The sequence below is a fragment of the Epinephelus lanceolatus genome, chromosome 9 (assembly GCF_041903045.1).
Source record: "Epinephelus lanceolatus isolate andai-2023 chromosome 9, ASM4190304v1, whole genome shotgun sequence".
In the NCBI taxonomy this organism is placed as follows: Eukaryota; Metazoa; Chordata; class Actinopteri; order Perciformes; family Serranidae; genus Epinephelus; species Epinephelus lanceolatus.
In genome coordinates, this window is record NC_135742.1 from 41499048 (window position 1) to 41519103 (window position 20056).

The 20056-nt window shown below is 40.0% G+C and overlaps 1 protein-coding gene across 1 annotated transcript; it reads right to left on the reverse strand.

The window, feature by feature from the left end:
• Position 1: 1 nt before the first annotated feature.
• Positions 2 to 19023, reverse strand: ydjc (YdjC chitooligosaccharide deacetylase homolog). The gene is made up of 6 exons (XM_033619155.2): positions 18874 to 19023; positions 16603 to 16778; positions 13572 to 13731; positions 12091 to 12190; positions 9709 to 9886; positions 2 to 2411 (listed from the first exon to the last, which is right to left on the reverse strand). The coding sequence occupies exons 2-6, from the start codon at positions 16764 to 16766 to the stop codon at positions 2081 to 2083; spliced, it is 933 nt and encodes a 310-aa protein (XP_033475046.1). The 5' UTR covers positions 16767 to 16778; positions 18874 to 19023; the 3' UTR covers positions 2 to 2080.
• Between the last annotated feature and the right edge of the window lie 1033 nt (positions 19024 to 20056).

The window sequence follows — 20056 nt, forward strand, 5'->3', positions numbered from 1 at the left end:
AGCAATTTGACATCATTTATTAGCTCAGCAGTTCAGCTGTGATCTCTGGAATAATTTCAATATAGCAATGTATAAAAAAGTTTCAACAGAAACTTTATCAAAATATAACATCTCAAATACCCAGATAACAGCTGGACATATTACAAACATACCGCACTGTTACAAGTGATTTAACATGTGGATGTTAAAATAACATTCACCTAGAGACACACATTTGGCAGGTGATTAGATGATCAGTGCTACTTGTGCTACACAGACCTGAGATCATTGAAAATCATCCTCCACCGTCATTCATAAAAACCACAAGGACTACATGGCTTCATTACCTCACCCCTCTATTACTTTACACTGTGCAGAGTTTCTATATGAATAGAATTCTACCTGACCCCTGATCCCTGTGTGGGAGTTTGATTAAATGGGAGGAAGGAATATGCAACACATAAGCACAAAACTGAAAAAATGAAGGTCTTAAAACTGGAGTCTGAACCTCAAGATCAGATCATAACTCCACTGTGAGGTAAACTAGAGTTTAAAACAGCTTGGGTCTTCTTTCTGTATTTTACCATTCATCTGTGATAGTAACATTTTATTTGCCAAGTTAAAGCTGACATCTGGGAACAGGGTGACATCACTACAGAGAAGTCATGACCATCAGACAGGTTGGAAACAGACTATTTTAGCATGTTTAAATTGGTGCTAATAATACTTCATTTCACAGGAAAAGTGTGTGAACACATCTACAGTAAATACAGTAGGTGACAGCTGGATCTTTACAACAAACACACTGGCTGATCATTTCACTGTTTGACTTGCCATCTTGTGGCTGTCTTGCTTCTAACCTGTCTGACTGCCCCAGATCACTGCTTTTCATCCTTACACTGATGGACAGAAGTACATTATAAAAACCCAAGCTGAAATGAGTATGTGCAATGAAGGGCATGTAGGTAGTGCAATACATTGATCTATATCACAGTACTGTAAAGCAGCACCGAGTATGGCTTACATAAAGTCTCTTCACTTCACTTCTCCACATTACTTAAAGGGAAACTTCCAGAACATTCCAGTCTTTAGGTTATTGTAGTTTTCTGCTGTGCTTCTGTGCTGAGAGTGGATTTTGTGTTCAACTGCAAGGATCTATAGAGAGCTCAAGTCCGACGCCACCTCCTGACTGGCCTCTGTAAGTCACTACAATCTCTCATTGATCCTTTATTCATTTATTCATCCTTCATGATTATTATTATTATTATTATTATATATTATAATCAAGAAAGTTAATGATTTATTAGTTAGCATTAAAAAAAACAAATGTCCCTTTCTAGACATATGGAGTGACCCACATCAGGGCAGATTTAGAGTCCTTTAGCTCTCTACAGTATACATACAGTCAGGTCCATAATTATTTGGACAATGATACAGTTGTCGTCATTTTGGCTCTGTACACCACCACAATGGGTTTTAAATGAAACAATGAATACCTGCTTAAAGTGCAGACTCTCAGCTTTCATTTAAGGCTTTTTTTCAAAAATGTAGTATGAACCTTGTAGGAATGACAACCATTTCTTCACACAGTCCCCCGACTTTAAGGGCTCATAAGTATTTGGACAAACTAACATAATCATCAATTAAACAGTCAGTTTTAATACTTGGTTGCAAATCCTTTATAGTCAATGACTGCCTGAAGTGTTGGACACATAGGCATCATCAGATGCTGGGTTTCTTCCCTGGTGATGCTCTGCCAGCCCTTTACTGCAGCCGTCTGCACTTCCTGCTTGTGTTTTGGGTGTTTTGCCCTCAGTTTTGGCTTCAGCAAGAGAAACGCATGCTCAGTTGGATTCAGGTCAGATGATATGACTTGGCCATTGCAGAGCATTCCACTTCTTTGCCTTAAAAATGTCTTTGGTTGCTTTTGCAATATGCTTCAGGTCAATGTCCATCTGCACTGTGAAGCATCATCCAATGAGTTTTGAAGCATTTAGTTGAATCTGAGCAGATAATGGTGCCCCAAACACTTCCAAAACTGTATCATTGTCCAAATAATTATGGACCTGACTGTACGTTTGTCATGTTTACACAGCAGTACTCAGATGTCTTTGAAGGCACAGAGCTGCACTCCCTCTTGGCTGTAGATGGCCAGTAGGGACGGGTCAGTGAGCACGTTCAGCTCATGCTGTCTGTCAGCCGACTGGGAGAAGTCATCCGGGCCCTCTCCACAGCCTCCTTCGTGGGGGTTACTGGGGTAACCCGGGTGGACCATAAGCTCTGCTGTGACCATGGGCTGACTGGAGCCTGATGCGCTGCTGGAGGTAGTGCTTGGAGAACCTGCAGCCAAGGCGTGGCTGAGGGCCCTCTGCAGGTTAGGGACGGACATGTTCTGGCCCATGGTGGTCAGTCCCAGGTACACGTCTGGCCATCTGTGGACATGCAATAGGTTTAGATCCTGATTAGTGTTTGTCAGCCAGAGACCAGGGGGAACCCTGCAGAGAATCAATCCATCCACTCACTACACACACGCACACTAACAAACACTCTGACACGCTCTTTGAAAATAAGGCCCCGATCACACAGAAAGCCTTTTAGCAGCTGAAGGAGGCTTTTTGTAATTGTTTTTAATGAGACTGAAGTTTTTTGCTAAGTTTTTGTGTGGCTATGTGCCTCACGTTTTTGACAGAGCACTCTGTGCTCCTCAAGTTGAAAAAACTACAACTCAGCGTGAAAAAGTGCCCCACATCATCTCTGCTTTTTCCCCACTGTCCAATCAGATGATTTGAGAGGCGGGCCTTCTGTGGTCGTCACATCAAAAAGATTACAGTTGGTAAACAATGGAGGAGAAACTAGTGGTAGCAGTTGCTGATACCCAGAGCTATACGACTTTACAACCTGCAGTGACCACCATCTCAACAGAAAACAACAGGCATGAAAGCACATAAGTACAGTACATGAAATAGCCATCATTGAGGTTAAGCTCCTGGACTAACAGGTGCTACTCCCCGTGATCCACCCTCTTTTTTAGGGTCTCATGTACACACACAAATGCGGGGTGCCTTGCGTTTTGAAACCTGCAAAGCACTTTCTGTGTGATCGGGGTTCTTCAACAATACTTTATAAGACTAAGGGTTCCATTCATAGACTGTATAAAAATGATGGACGACATGACAGCTCCCAAAAAGTGAAGCCAAAACACCTCAACTGCCCCCTAGTGGCCGGCTGCAGTATAGGTTCTAAACCCCGACCCCTCAATGTTAATAGATGGGACATGGGCCAAACTAAAAACTCAAAGTACACATTAAATAAAATTTTCCCAAAGATGGTTTCTATCAATAGACATCATTCTTACCACAGTGATGTGTGTTCAGGTTTTTCCCTATACGTTTGGTTTTACTTAGTTATTTGATGCTATAAAAAGGGGTGGGGGGTTGTTATCATAATTGACAACTGTGTGTGCCAATCGGTGTGTTCACAATCAGTGATGCTGCTCGCGATTGGTGGGATGGTGTATGGGCTGGAACTAAATATGGCAAAGATTTCTACTGTGCAGACTCTGGCTCTGAATGACACCACCAGCGCAAGATGGCATGGCCATATCCAGGATATTTTGCCTTTATTTTTGTACAGTGGGAAGAAGTGGAGACGCGTCATCCATCTTTATATACTATGACCCACAGCTGTGACTCATACGTGACGTGATATTTGCATATTATATGTGATACTGGTTGTATTCCTGACAAAAGTTTAAAGGTTTCATTCTGTTTATATTGCATGTTTTATTTGCATTGGTTTTAAGTACATTACTTGTAATTGTCTCTTTATTGATTACTTAAAGTCATATTGTTTTTAAGTGGCAAGGCAGCGCCTGAGTTACACCAGGGGCGCAATAAAGACAGTGCAGGCAGTGCGGTTGCATTGGGGCCTGTGAGGTGGGGGAGCCCATAGAGAGAGTGGGCCCTCCAACAATGTGTTGTGTGGGGAACGGGGCCTTATGAGTGATTGCCACCTTGGAAATATGCCTGTGTTCTAAGAAAAACTGTCATTAAATTAAAATAGTGCCATTTGTTATATATGCCCTTGAAAAAGGCAAATCTATCTCTGTCATGTTATTTTATCTTTTTCTGTAAAATAGTAAATAGCATCTATAACAAAATTATATGCTTAAGCTACTGTTACGGCTGTATGTGTTCTGTGCTGCTGTCCTTTTTTCCCTCCCTTGTAGATCTGCCCAGGTGTGCTGCATTACTTAACGAGGTGCAGCGCACCTGGCATGGAGGAGGTGCTGAAGAGCTCCTGTGCCAGCAGCAGAGGAGAGAGGCTTCTGGGCTGCATCCCAAGTCTCTTAATTGTATACTGCTAACTCTAACTCCTGACTTGAACCAGAAGTCGTTCGGGGTCCGCCATCTTTAAGGCCGTCTCATGTCTCTTATTCCTGCCAGTAAGGAGTTAGCGTTAGGTGTTAGGAGGGATCTGTTAGGTGCAATGAGTAAGGTAACACGAGAGGTTCCTAACAGGAAGTCTTTTTCAGCTTGAGGCCCTGACGTATAAATACCCGCCCCCTACATCTGGCTCATTTGAATGAGATGGCGGAGAAACAGCGCTAGTGTACGCCTTACATGCATTCTTTGCAATGAAACGCTGTAATTCACATGCCTACGTGACTACGAAGAGTAACGTTAATGATATTTCATGCAATACTGTCATGTTGTAATTAAGTTTATTTCATTCACATGATGTATGGCTGTTAAATGTGCAGCTGCTCATGTCCAGAACCACATGTGTTGATATAACACCACACACAAACACACAAACACATTTGCCCATCATTAATTGTCCTGCATGTCATGTGAGTGGAATAATGTTTAATAGCCTGTAGGTAATATTAATTATTAACATTAATATTAATTAATATTATTACGTTCATTAATGCTGTTGTAAGCTACTGTCATTACCGTCTGTCCTGCATCTCCCTCTATGTCTCTCTTTATGTCTCATTGTGTCATACGGATTACTGTTAATTTATTATGCTGATCTGTTCTGTACGACATCGATTGTACGTCTGTCCGTCCTGGAAGAGGGATCCCTCCTCAGTTGCTCTTCCTGAGGTTTCTACCATTTTTTTCCCGTTAAAGGGTTTTTTTTGGGGAGTTTTTCCTTATCCGCTGTGAGGGTCCAAAGGACAGAGGGATGTCGTATGCTGTAAAGCCCTGTGAGGCAAATTGTGATTTGTGATATTGGGCTTTATAAATAAAATTGAATTGATTGAGGCAGACTGACAGGTCTGATATGTCTTATTCACTCAGCAGCTGACTTGTTGAATGATGGCGAGTGGATTTAATAATAGTGATAATAATGATGATAATAATAATGATAATGATGCTCATCACAGTGACATTGGCAGGGCTACAGACCGTTCTTTAATTGCCACAAACTTCGGCAAATGATTCAATAACAATGGTTAATACATGCAAAAGTGTGTGACCAAAGTCATGATGACGGGGGGTGGGGGTTACGGCTTTGATCAGCGAATATAATGGGACTTGGGATGTACGCCAAACGCTGGCTCCATTATGCAGCAGATCCAGCTGTCGCACCGTCACCAGAATAGGACGTCGCTTTATGTGACGTTTCAGAGTAAGGCCGTCTCATGTCTCTTAATCAACAATCCTCGCTCCTCACTCCTAACTCCTGACTCCTTAAATGTTTTCCTAAGTGGGAGGGACTAAACAGTTAGATAAGGTGGCTAGATAAGGTGGTTAGCAGTAATTTTAAGAGACTTGGGATGCAGCCCTGGTGTGTGGACTGCTGGTCCTGCTGCCTCTCATTGAGGGATTTTGGTTGTCTTGTTTGCCTGTTTTAATTCTAATAAATCCCATGGATTTGAGTGTTTTAAAGGTGTTCATGTGATTATTATGGGTCAGTGTTGGAGATTTGTCCTCCTCATAGGGCCGCCTAAGGGTGGGGCATAACACTATAACTATAAATCAACTATTCTATAATAGAATATTATTTTACTGTATATATAGATAGGCAATGCTGATTGATGGGTATTATATACGTTGATGTTAGTCAGTGCCAAGTGTCTGATCATATGGTGAGATGATATATGCACGATAGCATGCACTGGGGCCCTCTGTAACTACCTTACACCACTGAGTGACACTAAGGTCCTCTAGGAACATGTTAGTTTTGCTGTATCAGCATTATGTCTTGTATATACTGTCCTGTTATTTGTCATTGTGCAGGGCGACTGCACTAGTTTCCCCTCTGAGGATTAATAAAGTAACCTAATCTGATTTCATCTAATGGGATTTAGATGTTTATCCATCTGTGTGCCACGTATGTGCACAATGAAACAATGCCTGTAGCTGTGTCTCAAATCCATACTACACACCAATTCTCTGCAGGTCTTGAGCATGACGTGTGTTCACACTACAGAAAATATGGATGTTTTAAACTGGTTCACCACTGTGAACACACAAAGGCAGAGCTATGTATACCTATTATTTTCATCATATTAATGAAGCCTTGTGAACACATTCTTCTAATTCTCAGTCCTTGGTGAACTGTGTGCATGTGCACGAGTCTGATTTTGCGCTGCCATAGTTCATCATAATGGGAGCTGTGGTGACCCCTGCTGTTATCTCCTGGCAGTTTCTGTGTGCTCTATGGCAGTTTACTGTTGGTTGTCACATCATAGGGCTTATTGCCCAATTCCATTATTTCCCAAGATCGATCTTTCTGCCCAGACTGTTCATGTTTGAAGTGATTCATATCTGATGTCAGTGTGAACAGATCTCTGCCCTGAAATGCCTCACATTAAACCAATAACATCACACACATGAGTTGGAACAAAAATAAAAACAAATGTCACATCTGAGCGACAGGCCTTTGGGGAAAAAATTAATCACATAAAATAAATCAAAATTTGCAGGGCTATATAACGATTTCTCTATCGGTGCCTCATGAAAACACTGTCACAGAGTGTAGGCAAGCTGTACCGGTCAGAGGGCGTCTGGCAATCAGGCTCTATAAGCTGTCTTCTGTAGTTTCAATGGACCAATATGACACTGTGCTGTGAGTGATGCGTGTGTCTGCGCAGTGTAGTATGACAGGACAAAACCATGGATGTGTGGGAAAAACACACATGAATTACAATATGACCATTCTCACACTGGTTATGTGGCCAGTGATCACACATGTATACAGATATATATCTCTTTCTCGCTCTGTATCTAATGGGATGGTACCTTGTATAATATTAGGCAGTTCTAACGTTTTTTTTTAAAATGAAAAATGTTTGTGACTTTCTCCTGAACTGCCTCCCAAATAAGGCTGCACAATTAATTGAAATATTATTGAAGTCTCAATATGGCCAAGTGAAACATCCAAAGCAGGAGCTTCAAGTTTTTGATGAAGCTAAAGTGTGTCACAATGTAGCATTTTAAATAAAGCACTGTGGTGCTACAGCGAGGCCCCAGCCTACAAATCATATTCCAGATGTAAGGGGACATGCTTGTACAGACCCCAGCAAAAATCACATCATTATTTTGTTTATTTTTTTCAGTGAAAATGAAATGCAAAAATTACCAAATGGTGACTCATGTCACAACTGCAGTATTTGTCAGCCCTGCTCCCAAGTATGTGTTGATTGCCACATTGCCACTGTGTAGACTAAAAGAAGTGGCACAACCAGTAATATTAGCCACCAACCAGAACAATGTTTGTGTGCCGAGACACTTCGAGAGGTGCGTGAACACCGTGGGAGCGTGCACAGTGAGAGTGTCAGATACTTAAACCAATGCTCCATAATGCACCTTAGACTAGGTAGATGTGTACTACTACTACTACTTAAGGAATATAGTCGAAAGCATGCTAGGAAGAGAAATGGACCCTGTAACAACTGCAAACCTATTTTTAAACTCAATTTTAAATCATTTTAAATAATCTTTTTATCTTTGCACCTCGTGTCTGCACATTTTTAATGGTGATTTTAAAAAAAACAACTATTTACTACTTAATTTTACCCTTTATATCTTTTTTTTTCTCTTTCCTCTTGTAAATCCGTATCGTTTATTATGTTTAGTATCTTATTGCTCTGTAAGGCACTTTGAATTGCCCTGGTGTATGAAATGTGCTATATAAATAAAGCTGAACAAACAATTGTACGTGGTATAATAACTGCCAACCTCCACCTTGAAACCAGTATAACGTTGCAACCCTAAGCTTTATACACTGTTTGGTGGACTAATCTAGAACAATTCATCATATTTGTTTAAGATGATCATATTTTTGGGTCTTTATCTAAAAAGCAATTAGTAGAGGAGCCTCTACATGGACTCCAGGATACCTCAAGTACAGACAATGTACTACACTCTACTGCTGGAAATACAGGATGAGGTAAAGTCTCTGACATTTACAACAAAGACAAACGTCAGAGGCCCTCAGGGTAAACCTTTAGCATACTTCAGAAAGAGCAGAGTGGGTGGAGGCCTGAGGAGCAGGCACTGTTGATCGTCCCACTGCAGTTTGGAGGAAATACTCAGATCTTTTGCTACTGTAACTTAAAAGTAGCAATACCACAGTGTGGAAATACAATGTTACAAGTAAAAGTCCTGCATTCAAAATTTTAGTTAAATAAAGTATGTGAGGTCACACATCTTCACCACACCTAATCCAAAATCAATGTGGTGTAAGTGCTGTATGGATGGCTTTTGTGCATACACACTGTGTATCCATCTGGCGCAAGGGCCCGGTTGTTCAACAGTAATCTGATCAGATTTTGAACTGGATCAAAACTTGAAAATGGGTTGTTCAAAAGGAAAAAAAAAAGGATTCTGAAATTGGATTAGATCACCTTTACATCCAGTCTTGGTTTTGATATGGATCAAACGCTCAGTATGAGCTGTTTTGGTGGACTGGGATACCTTTGATCCAAAAAATAGGGATCATTCTGATCTCAGCAGAGGGCTAGATTCAGGGTGGAAAAAAATATACATTTATTTATATACTGCATATGATTTGTGATTTTTTGAACAATTACTGTGATAAAGTAGATAAAACAGACCTTAGCCCAGTGGTTTCCAACTGGTGGGTCGCGGGTCCACGACTAGAATAAACCACAACTGACGCGTTAATGTGTCAAGTTTATAAAAAAATACACTTTATTTTTAAGTTTTCCGACATAGACCTATTATTTTGAAGTGTTGTTTCCCTCTGTAGAGTGAGTGAATAAAAGACAGCTACTTAAAAGAGACAGCAAACTAGCAACAAGTATGATGCTGAATATATTAAACTGTGTGGACCTTGAACTAATGACTGAGGAGAAATCTGGACCCTGTGGCTGGACCAGTTGGGAACCACTGCTTTAGCCTATCTATTTAATAATAGAAGTGTGTTTGTTGACAGACTGCCTACATTGTGATGTGTAGTCCTATTTATCACTGGTTATCCGGAGTTGGTTATCTTGAAACGTTTGTATCTGGATCAAGGTGATCCAATCCAATGTTAATTTGAAAAACCAGCACAAAAGTAATATGGATTATCTGATCCTGGACAGCAAAACATGAGATTTCCAAATCTGGATCATTCTGATACAGATTACAATTTTTTAACAACCAGGCCCAGGACATGAAGAACCTCCTCTAAACCTTTTTTCAGACAAGTGAAAACACTGAATAGATTCCTTTTACAGTTTTTACAGTCCACATCCCACCACCAGACCTGATTCCATAGCGAGTGAAGACAGGGATGGAGTCCAGAGCATCCTTCTCCACCTGTGTGTAGAACCTTTGGAGGTGTGCTGGCAGTGTTGGGCAGCTGTGTAAACCTGGCTCCACTGGAACACGAGTGTATGGAATCTTGAGATCCGAAAGGACCTGTGCAAAAACCTCCCGCACCTCTGCAACACACAGTGCAACAACATCAATACCCTCGGCCCAGACATTATTTTATCAACTTGATGACTACTACTACTGAACACACACATGCTCTAAAAGTATTCATGATATAGGCTAAAATCTATCCACCTTATTCCTAGCCCCCATGATCCCTTGCACAAATTTTGTGTGTGACATCTGGCTTTGAACCGAAACCGGCAATTTCCAATGGTAACAGTGTTTACAGTACTCTATTCTTCTTTCCAAGAGCAACTGGGAAATAAAACGCGGAACACACCACCTGTTATAGCTCAGACGGGATTATGTGATCATACCTATGCCATCTCTGACAGCCGTCTTAAAGCACTGTTGTCGTTGTTTTTTCCTTTTTCAACCGCGCATGCTAGCAATTAGCTTGCCTTGCTCCGCTAAAATATTGTTAAGTTAAACATGGCCCGAGCTAGCTTAAGGTAAACATCTGCTCCTTCTAAAGATGATTTCTGATTTCTGATGACTTATTAAGAGATACTAACACAACTGGCAAACATTTAACATAATTCAGTATTAACTGTAGCTCCATGTAAAGTGAATAAATGTGATATTTCCCTGCTAATCCTCCGCTCCTCTGCGTTAAAGACGTAGTTTACATGTTTTTTTTTTTTTTAGTTCAGATTTATTAAAAACTGTGTTCTGAGCAAAACATGATGCTGAATTTAGAAGCAGACTTCAGTAATACTAATATTAAGTAGTAGTAAAAGAAATAACTTTTGGCATTCATTTTTTTAATATGATATAAAGGAAGTACAGTAAATCAGTCAATCAACTCATTCTCAGCCCTAATGACTAAATACATATTTGGAGGTATGTTGCTGAGCTTATTTTATAACGAGTAATTTTCCTATGTAGGTTAAGCATGAATTCAGACGAGGAAACATAGGGATATCATGTACTGACGTTGAGTGACGGACCTGTCGGCCTAGGTGTCATTCTCTTCTGCAAATTCTGATTTAATACTTTTTCGCTATGTCTTGTGAAACTCTTGTGGTTTTATTTCTTATATCAATGGTACCTTTGGCAACAGGAACAATCCCTTTTTGTTCTGGTTACATGTTCAAAACACAGTTGCTGAAGACCAAAAATCTATCTTAGAGTGGTTGTTAGTTGTTACAGACACGGACCGTGCAACAGGTACCAGAGCTCCGCAAAGACACTTTAGAAAATGCGAAGTTAACATTAGTTAAATATTTGTAAAATTAAAATAATAAATAAATAAATCAGTATTTGCTAAACTGAAGGCAAATTACTTTCGTATAGAACCAGCGTTGGCGGTTAGCCACCAAGAGTAGCCACTGAGACTAACCACAGTCTATGGGACTAACTAGCTTACTGTTACTTCCGCTATCTCACTGGAAGTTGTGCACATAATCATAGCTACAGTAAAGCCCTCAGGGATAAGGTGGAAAGAACAACTCTTAACAATCCTGAAAATATTATATAGCCTAATATGTAAAAGTAAGCAGGTAGGTGCATCCCTGGAGTGCAGCAAGACGGAGACAAGGCACTACTAGCTTAAAAATACATGTGAAGTTTGTGATGTAGGAGCTAAATCTGTACATGAGAAAATTATTTTTTTCAGTACTTATCTAAGTCATAACAGGACTTAGCTGGCTAAGCAGTTTTGTGTTTATATCTGCGGTATTTATTTAGTTTGGGAAACCCAACGATCTGTAGGCCTATAAAGTATTAAGCTCATGTTGGTCGGCGGGCTCAACAGGGACTAAAAAACGGGTCTGTTGCTAGGTCGCTACAATAGTTTGACCTACTTGCCGGAGGAGTAAACTAGGTTTCATTACATATAGGTGTCCACTGACATGTTTCTTTTCCAGTAATTAGTCGGACCCTATGTATTTCCATGAAAACAGGGACAATAGTGGTCAATTGTTTTTTAATTTTGAGAGCTAACTGCCCCTTAACATCAATACATTTTGATTATATATTTTATTTAGTTGGTAATAGTTATATAATGGTAATATTACACTTGAGGTTGTGCTTTAATGTCATTTGTGGCACGACAGTGATGCGGTCAGTGATGCATCACTATTCTACCACAAATTATGTTAAAGCCCACACTCGAGTGTGATATTGTTTCAATGTGGAGCTTGTAGAGCCATGTAACAGCATCATCGGATAAGCGTGAAATAGCAGTTACAGTTTGCGTTTGTAATACCTGGCAGTACATGAACATGTTGGTGTCCGTCCATGTGATGGGGCAGGTGACCTGTCAGTTCCCTGAACAGCCTGACTTGGGCCCTCAACTCTAGCTCCACCTGGAGAGGAAAAAACGCACTTGGAGGTTACTGTAATTGACAAAAATGACTTCCTCTTCTTCTTTTGGTGGTCACATATTATTCCATACCGTTCTTCAACTTCAGTAAAATATACGTACAAGACAGCAGTAATCATGTGACAATTCTGCTATGTGATTGGATGAGTGATGGTCAGGTCAGTTTCAAGATAATGTTTGTGTGTGTGCGTGTGTGCATGCGTGTAGATTTATGGAAAGCAAAACAAGTGACTTTTACTATCAATGACTCTCTGGGAGAGAGTTACTGCCCCAAGCAAGGGAGTTAAGTGTCTCAGGGTAGAATGGAGCGTGAGATGGATAGGCGGTTTGGCACGTGGTGAAAAGAAAGCTGTGCCGGAAGGCAAAGCTTATGATTTACTGGTCCACCTATGTCCTAACCCTAACCTATGGTCATGAGCTATGGGTAATGACCAAAAGAATGAGGTCGCAGATACAAGAAGCTGAACTGAGTTTCCTCAGAGGGGTGGCTGAGCTCAGCCTTAGAGACCGGGTAAGGAGCTCGAATATCTGGGGGGAGCTCAGAGTAGAGCCACTGCGCCTTCTTTTCAAAAGGGGTCAGTTGAGGTGGTTCTGGTATCTGATCAGGATCCTCCTGGGCACCTCAAGCTAGAGGTGTTCTGGGCATGTCCCACCAGTAGGAGGCTCGAGGGTAGACCCAGAACACGCTGGAGGGATTACATAACTCATCTGGCCTGGGAACGCCTCAGGATTCCCCAGGAGGAGCTGGAAAGCGCTGCTGGGGAGAGGGACGTCTGAAATACCTTGCTCAGCCTGCTGTCCCCTCGACCCTGAATCGGATAGGCAGTTGAAAATGGATGGATGGATGGACTCTCTGACTAATGAAGCTATAGATTAAAATACTACCATAAAATGTACAAGGGTGAATTGTATAAAAATTCACCTCTGTACAGTTATCATGAGCGGAGAAATTAGCTACAGAGACCCAAACCGTTATTTTTTACTAGGCTGTTATTTCTGCTGTAAAGTTGTATATTTTAACATGGAGGTTTATGGGGATTGACTGGCCTTTGGAGCCAGCCTCCAGTGGCCATTCAAAGAACTGCAGTTTTTGGCATGTGTTGACTTCATTTTAACAGCCATGGAGGTAACTGTGGATCCGGTTTATTTGTGTTGGGAGGTTGTAAACCAACACACCCATGATTTGTGAACAAGCTGAACAGGAACTGCGAATGTGTGGCTCCATTTCAGTAACCACCCTCCAGTGTGTGTAGTGTTATGGTAAATAATGCAAACAAGACAATGGGGTTTTTCGTTTTAGTGGACACTTCTACAGGCTCAGTAAGTTTGGTGAACAAACTGCAGAGCAGTTTGGAGCAGTGTACCTGTTTCATGCTGAGCTGGCCTCTCTCCAGTGCCTGACGGAAGCCCATCTTCCCATGGAAGAAGCCACGCTGGTTTATCAGTGTGGAATCTTGCTGGAGGCTCTGGCACACGGGAGTGCCCTCTGACAAGTTGGCATGGAGGCCGATTGGGATGTTGTGCCTGACAAGCAAAGAGAAACTTCTGTTACATCCTGTGATGTTGGCTGTAATGTTGTCCAACAAGTGAAAAAGTCCTATGGGTTTACTGAAAAAACAAACATACATTCGCCTTTTTTACTTGTATGCTGCCGATTACTTAAAGAAAGCTAACATTTTTCTTTTAGCATTATTCCTAAATGTTGTAAATTTTCATCAAGTATATGTTCTTCATCACATGTACACTGGGACCAGCAGTAGAATTTACAAGACCCTCATCAACCACTTAATGTTCTCTGTGTAATCGGGAAATCTATAGTTTGTTTGCCACTTAAATGTGTTGCTATTGACACATACATGTTTGCTGATGGCAATTCTGAAACGTGTGTGTTCAGTGTCTGCACTGTATCTGGCACATGGTCCTTATCACTGTGTGTGCCGTGTGTGTTTTATGGAACACCCAACATGTAGCTGCAAGTTTTTGTACCTGGACTTTGTGCCATGTGTGTGTGAACATAGAAACAAATAGGAGACTAACCGGGACTTAATTAGTTAGGCTTTCTACATTGTGAATCAAACCAACCTGCTGATGCTGGTCTGTATTTCCCTCATTCTTCAGATCAGCGCTTTGACCCTTTGTGCTTTGTTTTAATTCTGTGGCTTTTTCTTACTGCAACCTCAAATAACACATGATATTTAAAAAAAAAAAAAAAAATCTCATAGATAGTGGTGCACAAAGCACAACCTGCTGCTCAACGTCAGCAAAACCAAAGAACTGATTGCTGACTTTACACACGTGTCTACATCAATAGGAGGTGTAGCACGTAAACAGTTTACAATTCTGGGAATCCTTTTAGACATTTGTGACTAGCATAACATGAATTCAGTGCAATGCTGAATTCTTCATGCTTGGCCAATTTTCCTTGAATAAACAATGGTTGAATTTGTGTGACAATTTGTCATAAGGAGCATATGAATTCTTGAGTTATGGCCAAAAACATGGTTTGTGAGGTTGCAGTGACCTTGACCTTTGACCACCAAATTTAAATCAGTTCATTCTTGAGTCCAAGTGGATGTTTGTGCCAAATTTGAAGAAATTCCCTCAAGGTCTTTTTGAGATATCACATTCACAAGAATGAGACGGACAGACAGACAGACGAACAACCAGAAAATGCCTCCTGCCGTGGTTGTCCCTAACGTGGAGGCATAAAAGAAATAGACAAACTAACAAACAAACAAACAAAAATAAATGAGGCAAAAATCTTCCCCCTTGAGAGCAAAGAAGATCTATACAATCAGCACTTTCAATATTAAGGTCACCAATTCAGTATCTGACTAAATGTGTCTCATTCTGTTCCTGAGATACAATTGTAATGGCCAGAAAAGTGTTTTTACAGAAACTTTGACTCTGACTTGTTGGATATATAATATCATCATTTAATTTTATTTCATTAGACAATCGTGTAAAATTTTGTCATAATTGGTGTATACATTCTTGAGTTATGGCCAAAACATTGTTTTGTGAGGTCATGGGGACCATGACCTTTGAGTTTTGACCACCAAAATGTAATTAGTTTATTCTTGAGTCCAAGTGGACATTTGTGTGAAATTTAAGGAAAATCCCTCAAGGCCATTGTTAGAATTCACACTCACAAGAATGAGATGGATGCAAGGTCACAGTTACCTTGACCTTTGACCACCAAAATCTAATCAGTTCATTCTTAACTCCACGTGGACACCAGTGCCAAATTTAAAGAAATTCCCTCCATCTTGAGATTTCACAAGAATGAGACAGAAGAGGGCACAATAATCTTGACTTTTGACCTATGAACTTTAATCTGTACATTGTTGAGTCTAAGTGGACATTTGTGGTAATTAAGGGGAATTTATTTTACAAATAAAACAAATTCTAATTTAAGTACATTCCAATTTAAGTAAATTTAATCAATGGCTATTGCTGGCACAGAGGCATAAAAAAAAAAACCACTTGCCGTTTTTTTTATGGCTATTTGGAGTTACAAATTGTAGTTTTTTATTAATATTTTCATATCAGAATCTACAGTTCTGTATTTATTTTTATTTCAGATTTATTTATATTTTAATTATATCCCAGAGGCATGGCTTTAAAGTTGAAAAACACCAAAACATCGTCTTTACTTGTTGCCCAAATGTGCCCACCTTTTTTGAGTGTGTTCCCAAGTCCAGAACCCCCTTCACCCCCTTTTCTAGACCGTCCCTGGAAGGGAAGGCTTTATCTGTAACTGATATGCAATTCAATTGTTTACCCCTGGTGCACAATGCTGTACCAACAAGCCATTGCTATTTTACTTAGGCAGTTAACAAATGTCACATTTACAGGTGATGTCTTAGTCAGCTAAATTATTAACTGCTTTCAAATTTATTTGCAGCGGAGCTAGAGGTGTCTCAATGTGACATCACACAGCAGATGTTTAGCCACTTATGTGAGGGAGTAAATGGTAAATGGATTGTATTTATACAGTCTTAGCAACCACTCAAAGCGCTTTAAAGTACATGCACCATTCCCCTCATTCACAGAAATGCACTGGTCACTGAGGCTACCATTCAAGGTGCCACCTGCTTAGAAGATAAACATTCACATGCACTCACACACCACTGACACAGCCATTGGGAGAAATGTGGGGTTAAGTATCTTTCCCAAGGTCACCGAGACATGTAGACTGCAGGGGCCAAGGATCAAACCAGTGTTCCGATTGGCAGTCCCCACAAGACCTCCTGAGCTACAGCCAAAAGATACATTACCAAACAACCTATGGACACATGGCTAGGTACATCATCACTTGCTGTTTTTAGCTGATCTGTTGTGTGTTAGGATTTTACATACAGTATAACAGCATTTCATCAGCACCTCACCTACCTTTTAGCCAGATCTGCTGCCTCTTTGGCAGCAGAGGCATTAACCAGCAGTGACACATTGGAAATGCCTCCAGCCTGGAAGCAGTCCACAATTCCCTGGTTTCTCCTGGGACAGTAGCCGAAATCATCTCCCGTCACCACCAGCATCATTCTGGGCTGTGGCATTATTGCTGGTCTCTGAGAAGGACACAGAGGAGACAGATTAACACTTAATATAAGACCGGCTATGACTTAAGACGTTGAGCCCCAAATCGTCCTGGATGGCTAGGCCAGTGCCTTGGGGGTGGTTGCTGCCATCAGTGTGTGAACAATCAACACACTGTAGCTAGCCAGTACCTTCTTTGATTTTTTTTTAGCAGCCATTTTCTGTATTTTGATTTTTATATCACTCCAGACAGCCAACTGGATTATCACAGACATTAAACTGAACTTGGACAAAAATAAAACCATACATTACATTTATCTATTAACTTAAATTCACTATTATGAGGTTATAAACATTTTAGTTCAAACTTATGGATGCAGTGGCTTAACTCTACAGCAATAATAAGTAAACAATATTAGTAAGAGTAGAGGAGGTAGTAAATATAATATTTTTTTAATGACTACTCATAGTAATAAGTTGAATAGCCACAGTCTGGGTCTCAGCTCAGGTTCAAGAGTAGCTGCTCAATACCTTAAATGTACCAGCCTGTGCAGGTGGGTCCTTCAGAGAAACTGAGGAACAGACTGAGCCAGCAGGTATGTGGAACAGGTGGTTATCAGTCATGGCTAAATACAGTAATTACACAGTACACCACTTGAAGGTCCAGAGTGTAGTATTTAGAGGGACATATTGGCAGAAATGGAATTAAATATAATAATTCTGTTTTCTTTAGTGAATAATCACCTGAAATAAGGTATGGTTGTGTTTCCATTACCTTAGAATTAGACATAGTATATATACACATATATATGCTCCTGGTAAAACCCTCCTGAACAATGAATACTTAAGGATTTTTAACCAGGAGAAGTTTCATCTGATTGCAATCTGCAATTCTCACCGCTAGACCCTACTAAATCCCCCTGAATCTTACAAAATAGACCTTTAAAGTAGGGATGCATGATATTGGATTTTTCGCAGGTATCCGATATGCCGATATATAACAATCAAGTTTCTTCTGCAGTGGAATTAACATCATATTATGCATGCAAGATCTGATCATGATGCCCACCAGCAGATTGAGATACAAATGGAATGCTTTTCAAGGTATGTAATAATCACACCTTGTGCAAAATAAGAAAAACCATGTTGACCGATTCCGATGATGTGCCAATATTATCGGGCATTGCCACTTTAAAGTATATCCACACTATAATGGATGAATTTTATTCATTTCAGTCATAGCAACCACCTATATAAAATATAGAATATGTAACAGTGCCTCAGCTATGGATAAGCAACCACTTGACAACTTATACACCATTGTAACAATGTTGTCAACACATCTTAACTCCTCAAATTCTTGTGTGTTTGAGGACAGCACTGTGTTATGGTCTAAATGTAAGCATCTATGTTGGAAAAAGATACATATTTACAAAGTAAATTAGTAACATCCTGGATACACTCCAGCCTAGTGCACACAAAGACATTACAGTATACAGTAACAATGTTGCCTTAGATCATTTGACACAAATACATGTGATTGTAACTGTTGACTCACTGTCATCTTAAGAATGCTACTTCTGTTTTACAGTTGGCCCTGTATAAAATAAACTGGAGATTAGGGTTACAGAAGTGATAGAAATCACTGCTCTAAAGATTTTGATGACAGAATAAGTCCAGAAATATCCCAGTCCAGGCCAGCAGCAGAGAAATAAAATGTAACGACATTGCAATAAACACTACCTGTGGTCAACATGATGCTCTTTTTATTTCTTAATTGAGACTGTCTATGAAACTCTGTGGCTGTCGTGTAGTGGTGCTGATATGATTCTACACTCTATTTTGGTGAATTACATACAGCAGCCTGTAAGAAGGACAAAATAGCCCACACCTCTGAATTAACACCATAATACTCTGGTGTCAGTTCCCACAGATAACCTCCTCTCTTACAGTTAAAACCAAACTGAACATTTAAGGACGACACAACCTTTATTCGCCGGCTAAATGTCCTCTCTGCTTCTCAGCGTCACTGTGGGGCGACCCACTGTAACACCACAAGCCCGTTAGCTCCTATGGCTATAAAAACCACTTCCCTGTTTTAAGGATTTCAATAAATCTCAATCTTACCCATTGTATGCCAGACGTTTGTCCATATGTGTGCGAAGCCACGCAAACACGGTGGAAATAAACTGTACTTCCGACTAGCAAGCCGCATTGGTGGAGTCCATGAGTTGACTTAACTACAATACGACGCCCTCTGCTGGAGGAAACATGGCATCCCGGTAAGGGAAACTTCAAAATAAGATGTCCTCAGTTCTTTGAAATATTTATCCAAAAATGGATACAGCCACAAAACTGTAATAATAAGTTGTCAAAATATCTATCTTTTGTATAGTCTATGAATATGTTTTAGAACACTTATTTATTTTGCCCTTATCCTATGACTAGGGGACTGTTGCTTCTAAGGGGGGAGGGGTGGTTCAAAAAGAAGGGAGGCATGTCAAATAATTTTATGTTTTTTTAAATTATTTATTTATTTTGGCTTAGGGGACAAATATGTCACTTTGAATGGCTGTGTTTATTTTACAGAATACAAAACAAAACAAAACAAAAAAACAGCCAAAATTACATTACCATAGCCAGACACTGAAAATTATATATAAAGAAAGGTATATTTTATAAACTGTCATCTGATTTTCAAATTTCTGTGAACACATTTTGTGTGACGAAAGCTTCTGTCAGAAAAAAAACATAACCAAATCTGGTGACATTTCAACAAAAGCACTTTATTCTTCATGTTTCATTTAAAATTTTGCCAAAAATAAACTGTTTGCAAGAACCAACCAGTGTGCATGACAAGAGTGAAAACCCAAGGCTTTTCTTCAACTACAGGGTTTTGTCTTCAACTTTTAATTTTCAAACATCAAAGGGTAAGTTTTATATTCTAACAGCTAATTTAGGAATAATTGAGACTGAGGGATAATTGAGGAAAGGTCATGCATTTTCCCCTCCAAGTCACTCAGGGGGCTCAAGTAAAAAAAAAAAAAAATAATAATAATAATAATTTGTAAAAAAAAACAACAACCAACCAAACATAAAAGTCACACTCCAGCTAACCCCCTCTTCTGATAAGTTAAGAACGGCCCTTAAGCACAGCTAAATCAAGGCATGGTGTATTGATTTTCAACATTCTAAAAATTAAACAGACCACCTTATCGTCAATATTGTACATTTGAAAAGGCTTTTAGTCATTTATATGAAAATAATCTTAATGGAAATTTTTTTCCTCACAGAAGGCACGTAAAACTTT